The sequence below is a fragment of the Choristoneura fumiferana genome, chromosome Z (assembly GCF_025370935.1).
Source record: "Choristoneura fumiferana chromosome Z, NRCan_CFum_1, whole genome shotgun sequence".
In the NCBI taxonomy this organism is placed as follows: domain Eukaryota; kingdom Metazoa; phylum Arthropoda; class Insecta; order Lepidoptera; family Tortricidae; genus Choristoneura; species Choristoneura fumiferana.
This window is the reverse complement of record NC_133472.1, coordinates 14,672,736-14,695,628: the sequence shown is the minus strand read 5'-3', so window position 1 is coordinate 14,695,628 and position 22,893 is coordinate 14,672,736. Positions and strand designations below refer to the sequence as shown.

General features: G+C 38.3%; 1 protein-coding gene across 2 annotated transcripts; it reads left to right on the top strand.

Moving 5' to 3' along the window:
- The first annotated feature begins 4,696 nt into the window (after positions 1-4,696).
- On the top strand, positions 4,697-22,389 carry bel (ATP-dependent RNA helicase bel). Of its 2 annotated transcripts, XM_074088533.1 has the most exons (13): positions 4,698-4,942; positions 6,180-6,276; positions 7,247-7,426; positions 9,704-10,005; positions 11,152-11,295; positions 13,831-14,042; positions 14,640-14,765; positions 17,135-17,489; positions 17,675-17,801; positions 18,135-18,287; positions 19,877-20,072; positions 20,455-20,645; positions 20,795-22,389. In XM_074088533.1, exons 1-13 carry the CDS (start codon positions 4,898-4,900, stop codon positions 20,905-20,907), a joined length of 2,241 nt encoding a protein of 746 aa, XP_073944634.1. In that variant the 5' UTR covers positions 4,698-4,897; the 3' UTR covers positions 20,908-22,389. The 2 variants fall into 2 exon arrangements, with proteins under 2 accessions (XP_073944641.1, XP_073944634.1); XM_074088540.1 differs by lacking the exon at positions 7,247-7,426 and having other exon boundaries at positions 4,697-4,942.
- The last annotated feature ends 504 nt before the right edge of the window (positions 22,390-22,893 follow it).

The window sequence follows — 22,893 nt, the reverse complement described above, 5'->3', positions numbered from 1 at the left end:
GTTCACCGAATACATCTACCTACTTAACAGTATAGTTCTTATAGTTTCGGAAAAAAGTGGCTGGGACGGGACATACGGACGAACAGACAGACAGACAGACAGACATGACGAATCCATAAGGGTTCCGTTTTTTGCCATTTGACTACGGAACCCTAAACATGTATCGTCCAAAAACTCATGACCTGCCGTGCACGGTGCACACAATATTTATTTATTTACGCTGTACTAAAGTTTACATTAGTTGCCATCGTATTTTGTCGGAAAAGTTCGCATTTATCTTGTTTTCTCAACTAGCTCACTGAAGTTTACTGGAGTTATTTGAGAAAGCAAGAGAAATACGAACTTTTCCGACAAACGACAAAAACGATGGAAAAAAAATATTCAATAGATCTGCACTTTGCGATTTTATTCTAAGTATTGAACGAACACTTATGATTTATTTAGTAAATCCTCAAATATCTTACATTACATACGAGTTTCAAAACTAAAGCTTTACTAGTAATAATAGGTATATATGTACAGCAAGGGATTAAATTAATGAAATAAACTTTGCCCGTGACGAGTTGCGTGTTACAGACAATCTTCAGAATGAGTAAAAGTAGAAGGAATACTCAACGATTTGGAGATAGTTCATGGATTGGAAGAGATGTTTGGCCTCCCCCCCCCGATGATCCCGAAGAGCAAGATGCGAAACACATTTTTCTATTTCCTGACATAGACGACAAAACCAGTGTCCCACTAAATTATATCAAAACTAAACTGCCAAAACCAAAAGCAACTAATAATACCAAACGAGGTAGCTCTAACTATGCATTCGATAAACTTTTATGGGTAATATAATAAGTGTTAAATATTTAAATTTATTTACTCTGTTGATTACTGTTGTTAAGTATTTAGATATAATACAATTTGAGATTATAATAACTTTTTATGTTGGGTTTATTTATGAATATTGGGCGTTTTATATGTCATGCCCAAACCACCCACAGGGGGTGCCTGAACCTCCCTACCATAGGGAGCTTCAGCAGGGCTACTACGAAACTCGAAACTCGAAGTGCGTGTCGTGCGGTCCCTCTGACACTTATACTATTTAATACGAGAGCGAGAAGGACCGCACGACACGAACTTCGAGTTTCGTAGTAGCCCTGCTGAAATCTTGTTATATCTTAGAGACTGATTATAATTTGTAGACTATTGTTTACAAACCATCTAGCCAAATATATTGAGCAACTCACCTTGGCAATAAATGTTGATTATATTGATAATTTGATTTTAAATAATTAACTATGTGAAAAAGTGCTAATCCCTCCACGCGGACAAAGGGAATATAATTTACCACTGTACGATTACATCGCACTTGCGTCAGAGCATCATCAGCATTTTATTCATAATTATTATTGTGCTTTTTTTATGCAAAACACGGCAGTTCACGTTCGTTAATCATAAGTGTGCACACGTATTTAAATAAAGCAAGTTATCAAGTTTAAATCTTCTTTCCTGTTCTAATCTACAAGAAACCTATCAAGAAAGTGTATGAGCTGTCAAGAGCTCGTACAACCACGACAAAAGAAGCACATAAAAAAGAAATGGCAAATGCAAAATTAAAAATTGAACTGAAATAATGTGAAATGAACATTATGAAATAGCAATAAAAACAAATTACCTACCCTTTGACGGTTCCGAGATTTGAAGATGCAAAAAGATTTATCAACAGGTGTCGAAATGCACTTGTTTTTACACTGATTACAGTAACAGGCTAAAAAAAATGTACGACGACCGATCCCAAGTCCTTGATAAGAAATGTACATTATAATAATATTATAAAAGAAAATTAAAAACATTATGAACTCAACAAAGGCCAGGTAGAGAAAACCTTTTTGATCCTATTGCGGTTAGTTTTGAGCCCTAGGGCAAATCTTGAAAAAAAAACCGTAGGCAGTCGATAGTTTCACACTTATTTACCAGGCTTGAGCCAGGACCTCTAACACATAGGACCTTGAACCCCTGGAATAAAACACATATGAAATTTAGTATTTAAGAGCGCAGGGGAAATCCACAAACGTCGGGGACTCTCGATACCTTGAGAGGGCTCTCTAAAGGTCGTAAGGGTTAATTGATAAAAAAAGGTAGGACGCCTAATAATCCTAAAGGGTATTATTGTGCCAAATGGCAATGATCAACACGTGAAAAAGTGACCAGCACAGTGGAACAATCGCGTTTTATTTACCAGACCTACGCGTCAAACTATTAATAATAAATGTTTAGGGGGTTTCCACAAGTAATGTTGCCATAGAGAAAACCGATCGCTCCATTAGTTTGAGAAAAAAAGGGCAAATCTATGGTGGGAAAAATATTTTAATGAATATAATATCTTTTTGCAAAAAAAAAGTAAAAAAGACTCCAAAAAAATTAAAAAATAACAAAAAATGGAATATTGTACCTTCACCTCAACACGAGCCAGCAGGAGTGGAACAATCGTCGTCTACCTCACCTACACAAACTATGGGTTTCAATCCCTCCTGCTGGGTCGTGCTGTGCCACCGACTTCGAGCTAGTAGGTACTAGGAGGTACCTAGAAAAATATTTTCAAGGTTTTTGTAGTCGGTTCCATTTTTTGTTATTTTTTTGCAGTCGGTTACTTTTTTGTTAATTATTTTCTTTATTACTCACTTTTTAGCCTTGCCTTTGTAGCCAGTGTATCCACTACTATTCCATTTAAGCCCAAACACGGCTTAGTTACGTTGTTTTATAACAGAGTGAAATTGTGGTCCTATAAGATAAGAAAGAAGAAAAGAAATCTTGAAAAAAAAACATACGTAGGTACTAAGTCAAAAACTGTCACAAGTAGGAGGTTCATATTCAGCATAGTTTATATTCTTCACTTATAAGAGGTAGGTACTCACAAAAAAACGCAAGCCTAAGGGCTGACTTACTTACTATGGAAACCAGACATGCAGCCTTTGAATCTTTAAAATTCGCAAACCCCCAACCGAACCGGACCGAATTTTTTGCAGACAACCATCACTTAACGTTGATATAAAATTTGTTCTATTATCTCGATATTGCAACAATTAATTTGAAAAATCATTTTTCACCTCAGTACCTCCAAAAGGTACGTTTTGTTATGAAAAATGAGTGAGCAAAGTCGCATTTTGCTCACTCCGTGAAACAAAGTAACTTTATTTTTTTTAAATGCTGAGTACAGTACCGTGCTGAGTCTACTGACTGAATCCCTAATATTTGAACTTCACTTTGACCTGTCACTTTCACTTCAACACGAAAAAGCAAGAGAAAGGAGCAAATGTGTTAATTATAATCTTAAATTAAATTTAACTAACGAAATATTCCCAAAATTACAAAATTTTCCCGCACTTTCAGCCTCAACCTCAAGTTCAACTTCGTTGCACGAAAGCCGTTGCTTTGTTTTTTTTTCGTGTTTTTGAGATTTGTATCGTACTGAGCTATACTACTTAATGCAAAATTCGAACTTCATATCTTGTCGTCCCGCTGACGCTTATATTATTTAATACGAGAGGGAAAGGGACGGTACGATACGAACTTCGATTTAAGAATTTCGTAGTAACCCCTCTGGACACTTTTTCATTCTGAATTCAAAACCTCTCTACTTACCGGAGACTTAATCGTTGTGTGGCATTCTTAACTTTCTGGTATCTTTTTAGAGATGTAATGGCGACTGTACGCATTGGCGTAGGTATCTAAGAGTTATTTTTCAGGGGGGACCTGGCCTGGATTTGTGTGAAGATATCAGTAGGTATTATAGAATTTTGAATCGGTAGCCCAACATCCTGAGGTGGGCAGTACCCACCCCTATATACGCCTATGACTGTACGTATCATTTTTGAGTGGAGTGGTTTTAAATGTGATTACTACACTAATTTGTTTCTTAATAATCGGATTATTATATCGGATGTTTTAAAGTTTTTGTATTGGTTTTGTAAATAGGTAGGTATATGTGGTTTATTCTAACCTTTAAATTATGTTCTCGCTGCTGAGGTGAAAAGTTGTAAGTGTCACACGAGACCAAAGTTTTTTTGCATCTCGCTACGCTCGTGATTCAATCATAGAATCCATCGCTTACTCGTGATTCAAAATCAACACTCGCGACAAAAAACCACTTTGCTCTCTTGTTGCACAAATAACTATTTTAAAAAGTAATTAAAAATAGCCAGTCCAGAGTTTTTTTAGCAAACCCATTTCTACTATACAATTTTTTTTATAAAAACGATTCATTCTATTATCAGACCGGTGAAGATCTTTTTAAGTTCGGACCTTAGACCATACGGCAATAGTATTCAATTTTAATTTATTAGCTATGGGCATTGGCCATAATTTTAAACTGCCATCTGTTGCTGGATAGTAAAACTAAAAACGGAAATGAGCTACTCTTACGGTAAAGCAGTTTTGTCATTCCACAGTGTTGCCGTTTCGCTGAATTACCCATTTGTGAGTACTATTCATGGCTTCCAATGACAGAGCAACATTCATTATTTTGAATTCGTTAACGATATGCTTTACTATTTAGTGTTAAACATATTTTATATTGTGATTTAAACAAGTTATAACATATTGTGTAATATTTTTAATTAAATTGAACCAACAAAATCAAAACGTGGCGGATCTAAAATACGTCTACTCGAACGTAATTTGAGGTAATTTTATTTTAAAGTGAAAACATTGTCGTGAGTGAATGATCCCCGTATAATTCCGTCAATTCCGTGAAGAACAATAACTGCGAATGAAAAGTGATTTCGGAGGATAAATTGAAGCCTTTTCATGTGATTTTGTGAATTTGTGTTGGTGCAAAATTAATTGTAGACTGTAATTGTATAGTATTTTGGAGAAAAGTTCCCAAAAAAACGTACCGCTTGGTAGTAATATGAGTAATGTTACCAACCAAAATGGAACAGGTCTAGAGCAGCAGGTCGGTACCTCGTGTCCACTTTGTATTGATTTTTCCTTGTATTGGAGTAAAATCCATATATTGAGTAAAGCCTAAATCGAACCTTGCAAATATGTCATAGGTTTTCTCAGTCATGAGGAAGTTAACCTAACATGCTATGGAAATGAGAATCTCAGTTCCACTTTACGTGTCCCGCTAGCAATAACCAACATGGCGACTTGGCTCTAGAAGCATTTGATTTAGTTTGCTAGCGTTAAATTTCTGGTATATTTTCTTACTTTCTTTGCTTTGGACATATAGCAGGTGCCTTTCGAAACTCATATTACCGTGAGGTCATTGTTACGTATAGTAATTGCATGTCATGGCGCGGAACTACACATCGCACGAATACAATTTTCTATTAGGGAATTATTTAGAATAGCTATCTTTTTCAAACTTTATTTGAAACATAGAAGGGCCTGTACACAGCCATGGGTGTATATTTAAGTATTGTACGCGCGTCTACCGAGTCTTAAGGTTGTGTACAATTTTTTTTTTTTATAATTTTTCTTTTTTTATGATACTTAATTTGATTTAAAGTGCTTTAGAGAATATTCACCTTTAGCCATATATCAATGGTATAATGATGTTTTTAGTACTATTGCTTAGTTTAATTAAAAATGTAGTTGGTATACCTATATATAATGGGTATTTGGTTATGCTTCTTTAGTCATGCTCATGTCTAACTGACCATACTTTTACCTATTATTACAATAGGTAATTAGGTTTCAGAACTGATTTAATTTATTAAGTATTAGTAAAATGTAAGAGGCACTTTGAAAGCTATTTCAGTTTTGACCTATAAGTAATCTAATTAAGATGGTTGCAATCTGTTTAACAAGTTCAATGAATGATCAAAGTTAAACAACACAAACACATCCTAAACCAGTTTTATCAGCCTGTGAGAAAGTAGGTGCTAACACAAGAGCATAAATTTCACAAAATTAAATATACTACCTATTAGTTTTCTATCCATTAGTCAGGTACAAACACTTGGCCAACACTGACCCTGTTGATAGTGCTGCCACAATACCTACCTCCTAAACATATACCTTGTCAACGAGGTAGGTTTTTTTGCCGGATTCTTCTCAACAGGTTTTTTCCGAACCGGTGGTAATTTTTTTGTTGTCATTTATAAGTGCTTGTTATAGCCTAAATGCAATAAAGGACTTCGACTTTGACCTGAAATAAAAAATGATTTTTCATGTTTGTCCTTCAGCTTGCTGGTCTGGACTTGCAGCACCAAGCTCCTAAGAGTGCTAACCCCTACATCCCCCCGCCTCTGCGTCGGCAGTTGCAGCCTAACGCTTCACACGGTAAGACCATATTACCAATGTATTCCATGAAACATTAATATGATGGTGGCTGGCTCAGCACAACACAGCTAAGCTAAGCATGCTAGTTATATACACATCAGTAGGTTCCTAATTTTATTTAGAACTAGCACTTTTTCTCTTATCTAAAAAATAACTAACAAGTCCAAGGATAAAATAAGTAAAAGTATATCTTTGTGACTTTGTATGTGTAGCCTGAGCTAGGCTTTTTAAGCATTTGGTTTGTTTCATTTAGTATTCATCATATTCAGTTGCTTGAATTTTTAACAGAACAAGATTAAAAATTGGCACATTGACATTTTATCTATAAAATTTCCTATCACTGCAGACAACAATGGCATACATTCATAATGTTATGTAGGTATCTAGCAAAATTTAAATATTTAGAAACTGTAACTTTGTAATCCCTAAAACCATAGTCTAAACCACATTCATCATAATATCTTTCTACCCTTATCCTATCCTCGTGGGGCCTGGCGTAATATAAAAAATAATAATTTGAACCTTACTTGATTGACATTTGGTTCAAATTGTGAAAACAAAATTTTTATATGTATATTTCGGGCCTCAGGAGGCTATATACCATGTGATAGAAAGAAGTTGTGAAAACTATTGTAATTCAGTGTGTTATACATTAAGGTGTTTTTTTTTCTTTTATGGTATACAGGGTAGACTAACAGGCCTTGGAATTTATTTTCTTGTACCCAAAATAACTAAGTTACCACGTGTGAATAAAAAAAACCGGCCAAGTGTGAGTCGACTGTTAAGACTAGATCTTATTTAGGTATATGCTATTATTATGATTGCTGTACCTTAATTATTTTGAAACAAATGTTGCTTTATCCGCAACACTGCCATGAGGGTGAGCAAAATGTGTTAATGTTTAAATGACTTCAAGGGAAGGTAGTCACAAGCATTTAGAATTAGTTACATGAGACTAACTTGTGTTCAGGGGAAGAGTCTAAGCGTTCAAGCTTAGACGAGCGTCCTAGCGAGTCAAGAGACAACCGTTCATCATTGGGAGGCGGCTCTAGAGGCTACGACCGTGGTGGTCGGCGCGACGACCGCGACCGCGACCGCGAACATGACTACGATCGCGGCTACGATTCGCGATACCCGCGCAGGGACCGCGGTAATGCTCAATTTCTTTGTCACGCTATACTCATAGATAGCTAGGCTAGTCTCATATTAATGTAACAGGTTCCAATTACTAACAAGCAAGATCAGCAAAATATGATGGAAAATTCCTGGCCAAGTCAGTGCCACGATTACACTACAATGTTGCTGGAATGTGGACACCCTATCTACAAAAAAAAAAGTATGACTACAGATATTATCAATAGTGTACTGGCTGATTTTGCACTGCAATTTATTGTGTTGGTAAGGCGGTCGCACTAATAACTTGAATTAATTTGTTTCCCAAGGGCTTCTGCCTTTAATTGATATTTGACAAAATATTGTACAAGAGCAGTAACAAGAATGAATTCAATACATTTCTCTTTTGACCTTTAAAGCCAGAATCAGTAGTTAGGAACAAGGTGTGAGGTTTGCATCGTGCCAGTTGACAGTTGTTATCAAAGTCACCTATTGACCTCTGCTTCAATGAGAACGAACTGTAGGAAATGATTATTAAATCATACATGGACTTTCAACAGCTCAACTTCTAGCCATGTTTGTGTTTTATATTTATAACTAGCTGTTGCCCGCGACTCCGTCCGCGTAGGACCTACCGAATATACATAAAAAAAATCATAAAAATCGGTCAAGCCAGTTTTGGAGGAGTTTGGTCACAAACACTGTGACACGAAAATATCATATATTAGATAGATATACAGGGTTCTCAGGGCTTTGCTCTGACTTGTCCAGTACTTATAGTAAATTAGTTCAAAATTCAGAGAATAGTGCATGGAATGTAAAAGAATAGGAGTTTTATAAAATATACCTACATTTGTTACCTATATTAATTACTTTATATAAATACTCGAAGGACAATGGGCCAGGTGAATAAAGAAAAATATAAGAATTGACTTGCAATTTATCAGGTATACACTTTATATTATTATTATCATGTTATAATAAATAAATAAATAATAAATATCATGGGACACTTGACACCAATTGATCTAGTCCCAAACTAAGCAAAGCTTTTACTATGGATACTAGGCAACGGATAAACATACTTATATAGATAAATACACACTTAAATACATATTAAACATCCAAGACCCGAGAACAAACATTTGTGTTATTCACACAAATACCTGCCCCGGCTGGGATTCAAACCCAGGACCTCAAGCTTCGTAGTCTGGTTCTCTAACCACTTAGCCATCCGGTCGTCAGTTATATGCTAATACTTTAATCATGGCGAATGAACAATTTCTTATACTTTTCTTTATTCATATGGGCCAACAGAATCCTACGAAAAATTTATGAGTAAAAATTAACATAGTTCCAAAAACAATGTGTTCTCATAAGGATGTTTATTTTTTATCTGTAAATCTGTGTTATTTATGTCAAGAATAAGACACAAAAATAAAATATATTATACCTAATAATTGTTATTTAAATAGAAAAATCAGGTTATAAAACGTTTTGGATTGCATTAAAATTTGGTACAGTACATAATAGTATTAAACTTGGATGACAATACAAGTAAACAAAATTTCAACCAAAATCTGCATGGTTTCTTATGAGTTTTTTTTTCTTCCAAAATTAACCGACAAAATTATATTGCCCTTCAAATATTTATGTTCTAATTGATTTTGTAATACATTCCATGCATTCCTTTGTACAGTGTTAGAAAGTATGTATTGTGTGTTATACTGTTCACCTATTTTTTAGTGATTAGATAACCTAACAGAAAAGGAGCAAACAATTTTTCTTTTATTTTATGTAACAGACTTAAAAAGCTGAATTAAGGACTAGTGCTAAATAAGTATTGCTACCGAAGGACTACAATAGAACTTTTAGTACAAAAGATTTTTGATGAAGTATGAGCCCTGCGAAGTTAAATGTGATTGAAAAGCCCAATTTACACAGCGAGCGGAGCGGACTCCATACTGACTCAGTTTTACATACAACAACAATCAGGTACATGAAAGTACTTGCACCGAACCTATGTAAAATTTGATCTATGTGAGTTGAACTAAGTCATAATGAGTCTCCGTTCGCGTTGGAAACTGTGCTAAAGAATAGAGTAAAAAAAAAAGCTTTAAACACATGCTTTGCTTGCAGTGCAAATGGTCAAACAATTCTTATCTATATTTTGGTTCTCACTATGCTCCATCCAAGCAATTGATTCGAAGCGATTATCCCACAATTTGCTTGGCGCCTATAGCTAATTTCGAGAAATCACACCCGTGTTGGTCGGGTACATATTGTTATCTTTTGACACAATTTATTTGAGCAGGTCGCGATTCAGGATATCAGAATGGCGACTCAGATCGCTGGGCTGAGAACGACAGATGGGGGGACCGCGGGCGCGGAGGCGGTGGCGGCAGCGGAGGCGGTAGCGCAGGCGGCAGCGGCGGCGGCAGCGGCGGCGGGCGCGAGCGCGGCATGGAGCGGGACATCCGCCGTGACGAAGACTACAACGAGCCGCCGCCGCCGCGCAACGACCGCTGGAAGGAGCCCGAGCCACGCTCGGACGACCGCGGCAACTCGCGCTGGGCCTCCGACGACGTCCGCCGCACGAGCTCTCGCAGGGACGAGGTAAAGCCCAAAACATTTATTACTAAACAGTAAATAGTATGACAGATTCTTAAAGGAGCTCAAGATGCTTAAAATATGCAGACTCGTTTATTTATAAAGGTTGTTAGCTTATGTTCAGTATTTTTAAATTAGTACCTGGCCGTATTTGGACATCATTCAGATATCTAGTCAAAGAGGTCTTCAAGGGCTCACAGTAAGACTTTAACCACCAACTCTATTGACCTCTTGCTCAGATTTGACCCAAGAGTCAGTGACCGTCTTTAATTTCAAGCTGCGTACTTACCCGCTACGCATAGCGAATGGCGGCCTCGATACGTGACCTTGTCGCTACGCGGCTGATGGACTGACTAGTGTTACAAAAATAGACTTATATCTACTAAGAAGACAAGAGTGGCAAGTGTTCCACACTAACGTGTAGGTACAGTGGGGGTAGGAAAACCTTCGTCAGTTATTAAATTGATTCCTTTACAAAGTCATAGACTCTACGTTTTGAAACCAATGTACTAAGTAGACAAGTGCATATCAAATAACACTTACTTGACATGATAACATGGGTCAAAATAATATACACCTCTAACATATATCTAGTTTCATATCAATACAAAACCTTAGTAATAAACAAAGTTTCAATCAAATAATGTTCTATTTAATTGTCAGTGTTTGTCAGTGCCAAGGTGTAGTGGTAGGGCTGCTATGGTCACCTGATTATGTTTAGCAGGTTGACAGGTTGACGCAGTATGTCCTACTCAATCGGTAAAGCAGATTAGCGCTCATACTGAGCAAGAGAAAATAGATCTTAGGGTGACGAACCTTTTTTACTCCGACTGTACCTCGCTCAGCTTTCTTCAAGTAGTATCCTGAAATGTGTCAGTGCCAATGATTTTCGGATATGTTAGAGATGTTCATCTGAGGCATGCTCTTAAAGGGGTATTCATCTGGCATTCTCTTAGGTTTTTATCTTTATGTAATCTTAATCCATTTCATTCAACTTTTCAACACTGTTCTAGTTTTAGGGAATAAAAAGGAAAAATATTATTTTACCAGCTTTTACTTTTGGTTTTCTGTTTTAATTCCAAAAATGGCATTGTGGAGTCTCCAGCATCATACATAGGCTTTAGTAGTAAGGAAGGGCATGTTTTTTGTCAGAATGACTGGACGATCCCGCTACCTCGCGACGAGCGGCAGGAGCTGGAGTTGTTTGGCACCGGCAACACCGGCATCAACTTCTCCAAATACGAGGATATCCCAGTTGAGGCCAGCGGCGACCGCGTACCGGACTTTATTACAAGCGTAAGTTAATAACTGCCTATAATATTAACAAGTAATAATGAGGGCTATCGCGTATGAATTCGCCGCTAGAGGCGCTAGGTCGACGTAGAGGCGTGAGGTCTCCGGAATTTCAATTCTCATAGTTTTTGGGTGAGCTACGCGAGTTTATTTATAATTAGAATAATTTTGTGAATATTTTGCATTACCTGAAATTAATCATGGCAATCATGCGTTACGGGGCAATGAATGTCTGTGTTTTGAGACAGTTTTGTCTTTCGGAAACTTCCGTCCTCCCTTTTTTTCCAAACAAAACGGGACTACGCAACAGTGTGGTTGCTCGATATTTTTATGATACGGTTTTAAGGTGTATTAAATATGATTTTAATCTAAACTTTGTTTTCACGCCCGTATAACAGACTTGGAAAGCCACACTTAAAAACCTCACGCAACAGTGGCGCCATCTAGAAAGACAAAAAACGATAGCCCTTGCCATTGGGTTAATGAAAACTTCTTCTTTTATTTTTAACACAAGATTTTTGGTGGTTGTGCTTTTCGAGGACTGTATTTGCATTTCATTTCGATCACTAGAAGTGGGTGAAATTCGATTTGCAATATTTGAAGACAGCTTGCATACATATAAAGCTGCGAAAAATGCATGCTTTGCTTAAATTTAAATACAAAATCACATGTATTTAAAATATGACATACAAAATATTTTTAAGTCGTGTATTTGAAATATAAAATACGAAATACTATATTTTAACTAGTTTTCAATATTTAAAATACGAAATACGGTCGGAAAAGTTACAGCTGCTGCTATTTTACGTTGTTGACAGATTGACATATTCAGCATTCGACGTTTTGCATAGCATTCTGAGCAAATTGGTTACGAAATCTAATGAGCACTATTTTCTCCAGCACGCAACCCCTAAAAATATGATCACAAAGTGTATTAGCAATGAAGTCATGGTTGCATATCTATCTCTGTGCCACCACTGCCGAGTGTTCTTTTACCAACAAACCAGTATATGTCAAAATCCTATCTGATATGGATGAATACCTTGTAGTTTTCCATATAGTGAGTTAATCCGTAAATTGGGTCATTGCCAAGGTGAGCTATATGTGGCTTTGATTATACTATAAAAATTAAGTGGTTTGAGTTTACTGTTAGAGGGCATCTCTTAAATTATTTTTAGGGATTATATTATACCCAATATACACATACTTACTAGGCGCTAAGCGTAAGTTAAAACACATACACGCCTATGTATAACTAGCACGCTTCAATGAAAGTAGCTTGTGCTTGACTCAGATTTCTATTTGGCATTTATGACAGTGCCAACTACTTGCAGATGCACAACTGACTTGGTAACATAATACTTTTATGTTTCAACTGGTAATCATTAAGTAATCAATTCAACCACAATTGTAAGTGCAACATTAAAACTAACTGCCATACGGCAACTAATGAGCTAGTCTATATTTCTAGATAAAATACATCGTGAACATTCATTGCGCAATGTTAAAATTGGTGACGTCATTCGTGGTCAGTATAATTCCAAACCCTTCTTAAACGTCGACGCAACTCTAAATAAACTCGTTGACATCGAAACTGAATGCATGCATGAAGTGCGTTGAATGACAACGTGTCCTTTTGTCTCGCATGTTAACCTGATGATACCTTTTGTTAACGAAGGAAGGTTGAGTTGGAGAAATATAAGATCATTGTGAATCAAAAACAAGTAAATCATAGCATAGGACAACTTTCTTTTGCTCGCGCGGGGATTTTTAAATATAAACAACATGTCATTTTGAGTCAAGTCAATTGCATTGTTGCTAATCAATTGATTATTACCAAGTATATTATATCAATTATAAATATCTGACAAGAGCGATGTTGAAGGCGTCCATTTCCCAGAATTATCAGATTAATAAATGAGTTCATAGGATATTTGTAACTGTTAGTTATACATGAAACATATTTAGTTATCTTAAATCAAGTATGTTTTTAACATAATCAGTTACAGATATGAGTAGAGTTACAACTTACACGCCAGGCCAAAAGCATGGAAACAAGCTATATGACAATAAAAAAAGTGATTAAAAAAAACACAAATATCTTATATTTTACTACTTATATTTTGCTTAGCACAAACCTTGTCCTGACGAAAAGGTATACAACAAAAAAATTGTTATTAAATTCGGTGCTGTCGTTCGGAAGTTATGCGCGTACATACATTTCGGCGATTCATTTTTAGGGTTCCTGAGCCAAAATGGCAAAAACGGAACCGTTATAGTTTTAAATATTAAGAAAAACAACTTTGTTTGTATAATTTTGCCCTGGGGTGTAATTTTATACTAATAATATCATTACAAAATTCTCAAAATTCTTTATTAAATGAACAATTTGTGCTATATAAAGTACATTCGGCCATTATTCTTACTGTTGTTTTGTACTTTAGTATGCAAGGACTCACGAGGATAATTATAACGTGCAAAACTTATTTTCAATCAATAAAAGATTTCTCGTTAAATAATAAATTTGCATTTTCGCAGTTCGAGGACGTTAACCTGACGGAAATAACTCGCGCGAACATAAGCCACGCCCGCTACGACAAGCCGACGCCGGTGCAGAAGTACGCGATCCCGATCGTGCTCGCGCACCGCGACTTGATGGCGTGCGCGCAGACCGGCTCCGGGAAGACCGCCGCCTTCCTAGTGCCCATACTCAACCAGATGTACGAAGCCGGGCCTGTCAAGCACACGGGGTGAGTTACAAGTTCAGATGTACAAAATAAATGTGCATGTTGTTTTTCCGCCGAGAAGTATTAATTATTGTCATTTTCATATCCATTAATATTGTCATCATCATTGGCCTATGTTATATATAAAAACATGGTTGATTATTATAAAATTTGTTATTTAGTGTCTCATGTATGTCAAAATCAAAAATGTACGGCTGTACGATGGGTACTGAAGCTAACTGAGAGAGCTGTTTTTTTGTTATCCTAAAATTGATGCCATGGTTTCTATGAACAGATTTCGCTATCTCTTCTAGTTTATGATTTCCCCATACTGACCCATATGGATTGATCCCCTAGTATACATAAACATACGTCCAAGGGTGGCGTTATTAATAATAGTAAGAAAATTTTCCGTTGTCAAAAAATAACCATGTGTATGCATAATTTGCATAGTTAATAACTGGTTAACATGTCCCAACTTTTTGCAATTCAATATACAATGATGCATGTAAAATCAGCAATTTACCATACCTTCAAAGACTTCTTAGCTGGGTGTGACTGGCAGCAACCTCATATCTCGCTCAATGTTCCAAGTTTTAGAACGAAAGTTATTTGTTGCAGCCCGTACAACCGGCGAAAGCAGTATCCACTTGGATTGGTTCTGGCTCCCACTCGCGAGCTCGCCACGCAGATATTCGACGAAGCGCGCAAGTTTGCTTACCGCTCCCGAGTGCGCCCCTGCGTTGTGTAAGTATAACTGCAATGCGCTGCTATTGTTTTTATGAGCGTCGATGTTTGATGGTTGGTTTCGCAGTTTTGCAGTGTTCGTTTTGTCACAAAACGGTTCGATTTGATACTTTTTGTACATGCTCTATGGCATAGATAGGTGCTCATTCAAAACTCATCCTATCGCCCCCTCTCATGTTTACAAAGTAGTACCAGCAGCCAAAGAAGTGGTCTATCAATTTTTAAACAAGTTCCTATCAAATGAATATGTCGCTAAAGTCGAACTTTCAAGTCTATTGGCATTATTGTTTTATAACATGCAAACGATTATCAACTTTAGGGTGGTAGACCACATATTTGGCTAACCTACCTTCCAATTTTGTCTGAACGTTATTTTGCCACTGCCCTCCTAAAAGCCTTCATCCGCTACAAGTGGGCGTTAAAAACCTATCTATGCTCTATCGTCACTGCAGATTATATTACAGTTATTACGTAACTCATATGACAACTGATATATTTACTTACTGCCAAAGACCATAGAATCACTAAAGTGTTAACGATAACGGTGGGGAAATCTTATTTTATGCCCGCCTTCCACTAAAAAAGGTTATGAGCGGTAACGGAGGTCTTTGCGGACCGGATTAACAAGCTTATGACATGACTGGTTATTCAGTGGAAGCACAGTTCGCTGTTGCGAGTTAAACGGACTCTGTATTTACGTAGTCCGCTCCGCCTGCAGCGGGCGGTGGGCCATTATACAGATGTAGTGAATATTTTGCCGTCACATTTAGTCGGAAAAGTTCGTATTTATCTTGCTTTTTAGGGTTCCGGAGCCAAAATTGCAAAAACGGAACCCTTATAGTTTCGCCATGTCTGTCTGTCTGTCCGTCCGCGGCTTTGCTCAGGGACTATCAACGCTAGAAATCTGTAATTTTGCACGGATATATATGTAAACTATGCCGACAAAATAGAACAATAAAAAAAAACTTTTTTTAGCGTGGCTCCCATATACATAAAATGGGGGTATTTTTTTTCTCATCCAACGCTATAGTGTGGCGTATTGTTAGATAAGTATTTTAAGACTACCTTTGATTCAGTGATTTGTTTGCGAAATATTCAACTTTAAAGTGCAAATTTCCCCCCCCCCCCCCCCCTCTCAAATATGAGTAAATAGCAGCCTAAGGTATAAAATATACGTAAACTTGGAATATTCCGTATAAAATACGAAATCCTTAAAAAAATATTAACTTATATTTTTTGTAATGGCTATGGAACCCTATTTTGGGCGTGTCCGACACGCTCTTGGCCGGTTTTTTCAATTAGCTTCAGTAAACTAATTGAGAAAGCAAGATGAATACGAACTTTTCCGAGAAAATACGATGGAAAAACATTATTCAATAGATCTATAATAACCAGAGCCCGGAATATTCCGGTATTTTTGATCTGCCATAGTGACTTCTCACTTATCGACTTCCGATATCCAATATCAATATATCGATACACAACATGTTAATAGTAGATTAATGTCGTGGCCTGGAAGTAGGCAATTGCTGGCTGAGTATGAGTATTAAACGGACGAGCTTGCGAGTCCGTTTAACTAATACGAAGCCTAATTGCTATTCCTAATATAAAGCTTTTCAAAAAATGATGAATAATGAATAAACATTGTCTTGTATTATTGTAAAATTTTTTATTCCAAGATTTTTCTTATGCTTTCTGGCGCTGTATTTTCCACCCCAAAATATTTAAGAGCCAACAAAAAGATTAGACATGGCTGTATGACTTGTGCCAACATTTCCATGGCCTTTTTAACTTAAAATAATTGACTTGATGAAAAATTAAAAAGTTAAAAAGATGCCAACCCCCCCATTCAATAAATGATGTAAATAGCAGCCTAAGGTATAAAATATACGTAAACTTGGAATATTCCGTGTAAAATACGAAATCCTTAAAAAAAATTAACTTATATTTTTTTGTAATGGCTATGGAACCCTATTTTGGCGTGTCCGACACGCTCTTGGCCGATATAAATATGCATAAGGCAATGAAACAATGATAAAGCAAGATGAATACGAATTTTACGATATTATTATTATCGATATCGTTTAGGTAGAGTCGATAAGTGAGGAGTCACTATGACAGATCAAAAATGCCGCGAAAATTCCGGGCTCTGGTTATTACAGATCTATTGAATAATGTTTTTCCATCGTATTTTGTCGGTAAAGTTCGTATTCATCTTGCTTTCTCAATAAGTTAACTGAAGGTAAAAAACAAGATAAATACGAACTTTTCCGACAAAATGTGAGCAAAACATTCACTAAATCTGTATAATGGCCCACCGTCCGCTGCAGGCGCACTGATAACGAAGCACTGATTTGAGCATTGCGCAGGTACGGAGGGTCGCCGATCCACGAGCAGTTCCGCGAGCTGGAGCGCGGCTGCCACCTGCTGGTGGCGACGCCCGGGCGGCTGGTGGACATGCTGGCGCGCGGCCGCGTGGCGCTCGACCACTGCCGCCATCTCGTGCTCGACGAGGCCGATCGCATGCTGGACATGGGCTTCGAGCCGCAGATCCGCAAGATCGTCGAGTACCACACCATGCCCAAGACCGGCGAGCGGCAGACCCTCATGTTCTCGGCGACCTTCCCCAAGCAGATTCAAGTGCTGGCGCAGGACTTCCTCAGCAACTACGTCTTCCTCGCGGTCGGACGCGTTGGGTCCACGTCGGAAAACATCACCCAGAAGGTTGGTAACACTGATTGTGCTGTCACCCATGCTAGGTTTGCCTCCTAATACTTACAAAAAAAATGAAATCGTAAATTGTATTGAATTTACTGAGGATCATAGAAATAACTAAAGAGATTTCACGCTTTAATGTGGATTAAATCATACTACAGTTTTTTTTAAGACCATGTGTATTTGTTTGCTAGGTGGTCTGGGTAGAAGAGTCACAAAAGCGCTCGTTCTTGTTGGATTTGCTGAACGCCTCCAACTTACTGAAGAACTCGCGCCCCGAGGAGGATCAGCTTACTCTCGTGTTCGTGGAGACTAAGAAAGGTATACCGCTTGTTTCTTTCATTTTAGAATAACAAAAGTCGCTCAATTAATTTATATTTGAATTATTTATAGCAGTTGTTGCTTCTAGTTGTATGCAACATTCAACTTTGCCTACTACACATATTTACTTCAAATATGATAGACTAGAGCTTCCATTTCTTATACTTTCTTCAAGCGAACCTAATCCATTGGCAATTTATATTTTAATAGCTGATTTAATCCCAATGTCAGGTATTTGAAGTGTGCATTTAGCGAGAACAGGTGATCGCAACCCTATAAAAGCCTATTCGATGAATCACTAGGCAGTGTATAATGTTTTTGTTATGGCGACAGGCGCTGACCAGCTTGAGGAATACTTGGACAACGACGGGTACCCGGTGACGTCGATCCACGGCGACCGCACGCAGCGCGAGCGAGAGGAGGCGCTGCGTCGCTTCCGCACCGGACAGACGCCCATCCTGGTCGCTACCGCCGTCGCCGCCAGAGGTCAGAACACCTAAACCTCGCTGTTTATTAACTGTCTTCTGCCATGCCATACCAACAAGCCTTGAAAAAGAGCGCTGTCATATGACTGGCTGTTTCCCGGGCCTTTGTCTGCGAAAATTATAGGGTTTTACTGGGCGGCATATCAGTAATATTCTTGAATGACGATGATTTTTGAGTGTGTGCAATTAATATGACATTTTTACTCTGTATGTCGTAAGTATTGATTTTATTTAGTTAAAAGTCGATTTTTACGCCTATGGGAATGAGGCGGAACTTTTTTTTTTTTTGGAAGTTGTTATTATTTACATTATATCCAAATTTCAGTGAAATCGGACCACTACTTTGGCTAAAAAAACTTTTTGTCTAAACCAAGAGACTTCCAGACTTAAAATTAGAAAAAAAAACTTATATTGAGACAAATAAACACACATAAGAAAGATTTCAGCCAGCGGCAGTTTTACTACGGGAGACCAGTCAGACCCTTTAAGTTCTATTTCGAGTTTGAGGTAAGTATCCTCTTTACTTGAACTTGAACCTGTAGTATGTCAGAAACGATGTGTTATCACAATAAAAAAATATAGCATTGTAATCGCAATAGGAAATACGCGTGGGCTTTATTTAGAGCATTGCATACAAGTTAGTGTGCTTGTTAAGGCGTTGTTTTCGTGCAAATATGATGAAAGATTTGTTTCTTTCTGATCCGCATATTGCTAATTCGACACTTTAATGGTGATTTTCCACCGGCGAGGCGAGACGAGGCGAGACGAGAATTGAAATTTGTATGCATTTTCGCGCGCCTGCCGCGACCCGCCGCGGGCGCCGCAATACAAATTTCAATTCTCGTCACGCCTCGTCTCATCTCGCCTCGCCGGTGGAAAACCACCTTTCCTCCTCGATAACTAGTCATATTCCAACTTGTCATTTCACAGTTAAATAAAATCACATGCTTACAGGATTAATAAGTATTAGGACAGGTTGTACTAAGTAATTACTTTGTACAGTCGAATGCAAAAATATACTGAGCGGCAAAAAATCTGGCCCTCAAATGTATGCAGAATGAGTGATTTTGTATGAAGGGTGGGCCAAATTTTGTGCCGCTTAGTATATATTTATATACAGCCATAGCGTCAAAATATTTATACATCGACCTTATTTTTAGTGGCAAAAAGGTGTATAGATATTTTTGACGTCTTGGTAACATACTAGCTTTTTCCCGCGGACAAACATACAAACGCACAGACACACAAACGTACAAACACACACACTTCCGCATTTATAATATTAGTATGGATTTATGCCCTTGACCGTACTACGGTTATTAGACAATAATTTACTGACTATGACGAAAATTTAGGAAAGGGTTGCATTACGTATATGACAAATGAGGAATATGACGAATCTGGAACAAATCGAAAAATTAGCTAATAATAGCGTCGATCTAAAATTCTAAACGTTATCCGTGCTATCGAGAGAACAGCAAGCATCGATCTGCGTAATATTCACAGCAGCGACTGCTCCAAGCTTATCTCCCGGGTACGTATTCATTAGTGAACTTATCTCTCGCATTCAACCGTCCATCTCACTTCCAGGTCTGGACATACCGCACGTGCGTCACGTGATCAACTTCGATTTGCCTTCGGACGTGGAGGAATACGTGCATCGTATCGGGCGTACCGGCCGCATGGGCAACCTTGGCGTCGCTACGTCATTCTTCAACGACTCCAACCGCGGGCTGGCGCGCGACCTCGTCGAGCTGCTGGTCGAAGCCAAGCAGGATGTGCCCAAGTGAGTAAATGTCGCGTATTGATGTCATTTACATGTTAATAATATGATGTTGTGTGTATTTTCCCCTTGGATTCAAATTATCACTAAGACTTATAAAACCTGTTAACTTATATCTAAAAAGACTGCAAATAAAAAGCACTGAAGATAATTGAAAAGGCTGTATTAAATTATGGCGTCTTTGGCATCCTTTGGCATCAACCCCATTATACCGACTTACTCACCTTATTGGCATACAATGTGCTGTCTTAATCAGGCAAAGAGGACGTGCAAGGTGGTCAGGATCTATGAAGCGATCTGCGCTTGCATCCAGTTATTGGAAAACTAAGAACAAATTTTCAGAGACACACGTAACGATAACTAACAATATTGAATTGTTGATTAGTTGGCTGACAAGCACCGCAGCAGATGGCCGACTGGGCGGCGGCGGACGGCGCGCCGGCAGCCGTTCCGGCGGCGGAGGCGGCGGCGGCGGCCGGTTCAACAGCGGCAGCGGCAGCGGCTTCGGCGCGCGCGATTTCCGTACGCAGTCGCGCCAGCCCCCGCGCAGCGCTGGGCCTTCTTCCATTGGCTCTGGTAAGCATCTTTAACTCGTTTTGCAGTACAAAGTAGTGTTGTCGTTCAGAACTAGAATTGTGATTGTTAATCGTTGATGAACCAACATGCGAAGTTATTTTTACATCTAAGTGATGAAGTATACGAGGTAGTTGTAAATGTTTGTAAAGGTTTCGCATACGGCGGCGGCGGTGGATCGTACGGTGGCAACTACGGCGGCTCGTACGGCGGCGGTGGCGGAGGCGGCAGCAGCGGCGGCCAGGACTGGTGGGGGGACTCGTAAGCCCCGCCCCGCCCCGCACGCACCGCTCACGGACCCGGCCCGCACATCTCTACCTAAGCGACATGACGATCGTCTTAGATAAGACGTTCGCGGATATACGCGGGACCCGAGATTCCTATGGTCCCGTTTTCCTCGAACAGCGGATATTTATAACTATAATAATGAAATAATATTATAACTGTTAGCGGAAATCGAGTAAAAACTAAATAGCCATTTCAATTTCAAATAAATACATACTTATCCGAGCATGTTTATTACTTAAGTAGTTGTCAACGGATATATGGTTCAGCAGGTTGTACGAAATTTGGCTCGACCGTCTCGTTAGAGAGTGCGAGTACTAGAGCGCCTCGTTTATATCGCAATAATACAAGGTCGGGCTGAATTTAGTACAGCTTTTGTGCGACAATGTTGATAGGATGGAAGAGTGCGGTGCGAGTGCGATGAGACGGTGCCGGTGTGCAAGCGAACGGGTCGCGGGCGCTGAATCTCAGGGCGCGGCTCGCCGCCCGGGGTCGTGCCACTCCCGCTCTACCGACTTACAGCTCACTGATCCTTACACCTCCGCAGTACATACACACACCATTCCTACACTTCACTCGATACGTCAAATTAATATTCACGCTAGAGCGGGCAGGTTATTTAATGAACTGGCGTAGAGCGGCATTGTAATTCCTCTTAATTATGTTCTTACTGTAAACCTAGTTTGAGTGGCATACAAAATACCTGTCAGTTAATGCGTACCTAATCTAATGACACTGCGCCACATTTGATCAAGTCGGCTAGCGTAATTAAGAGTCACATTTTATTTTCTGACATGTCAAGATGTTCATGACTTGTCCTCGTTGGGATATCATCCATGGAGATGGTGTTTTAACACTTTACAGTCAGGTCGGGATAGACATTTTATTTCTGGTTTTATGTTGCACGAAGCTTTCGTCCGGGATTATACTATGTTTATTTATTTCACTTTGTTTATTTTGGTTTATTTTCCAAACAATCATGACTGTTACACGCTGTTTTTATGCTGGTAAGAGATGGATTTCTGTTGGAATATTGTCGAAATACCTCAACTAGAGGGCCCATTGCGCGAGACCATGGGTATATTCTAACGCAGGCATTTTATAATTTTGACAGTAACTATTAAATGTAGTAGTCTTATTAATATAGAAATATTTTTGACGTTCGTTGATTATGTGTATTGTGGAAATCGTAAATGAAGTGATGTAATATTGTATTTTCAATTGTCTATTTTCCGACTTACTTATTGCTGGCTCACTCGTAACACTGAAATTTGAAGCATTTACGCACCCTAAAATCGATGTAGCTAATGTTTCAGTAGATTTAGAAATTGAAAAGTACCGATACAGTATAAGTAATAAATAATAATTAAAAAATTGTCTGTAGAACTCCCATATTGTAATATCTGTCATCAAAGTGGTCTATAATTTGAATGTGAATTTATCAATAAAAAATTAAAGTAAATACTTGTTTCATTAACATTCACCCTTTTCAAAAAGATAAATTAACGCAGGATAAACGCATTAACTGCCACCGACGCATATATGCGTTTTCGGAATTTCGCCCAGTGCCACCGTCATAATTATTTATACATTTTGAACGCATATTTGCGTCATATGTAGTATCTCTTATTAGTCTGTGTTTGCGTCGGTGGCACCCTTGGAAGTCAGGTATGGCAGTGCGTGCGTTAACGTCTAATTAAGATTTTTTTCAAGGAACTTGCTATAATTGGACGTATTACTATATATTAATAGAGTACAATACATATGTACTTGCATAAATAACACGGCTTTGTGGCTAATGTTACTGTTGGACCAACACTTGCAACCAAATTTGATACGTTTATTGAATCTGCTCGAATTTTGAACTTTGATTTTTTTAATGGTCTTGACCACAGACCTTATATCGAGATAGACGAAAAGAGCGCTTCAAACTGTATGAGAAGCTAGCTCGTTGAATTTTTCGTAG

Coding starts and splice junctions, on each gene's coding strand:
- bel (XM_074088533.1), top strand. CDS start 4,898: ATGAGTAATGTTACCAACCAAAATGGAACAGGTCTAGAGCAGCAG. Junction 4,943..6,179: donor GAACAGGTCTAGAGCAGCAG/GTCGGTACCTCG, acceptor TTTGTCCTTCAG/CTTGCTGGTCTGGACTTGCA. Junction 14,766..17,134: donor CGAGTGCGCCCCTGCGTTGT/GTAAGTATAACT, acceptor AGCATTGCGCAG/GTACGGAGGGTCGCCGATCC.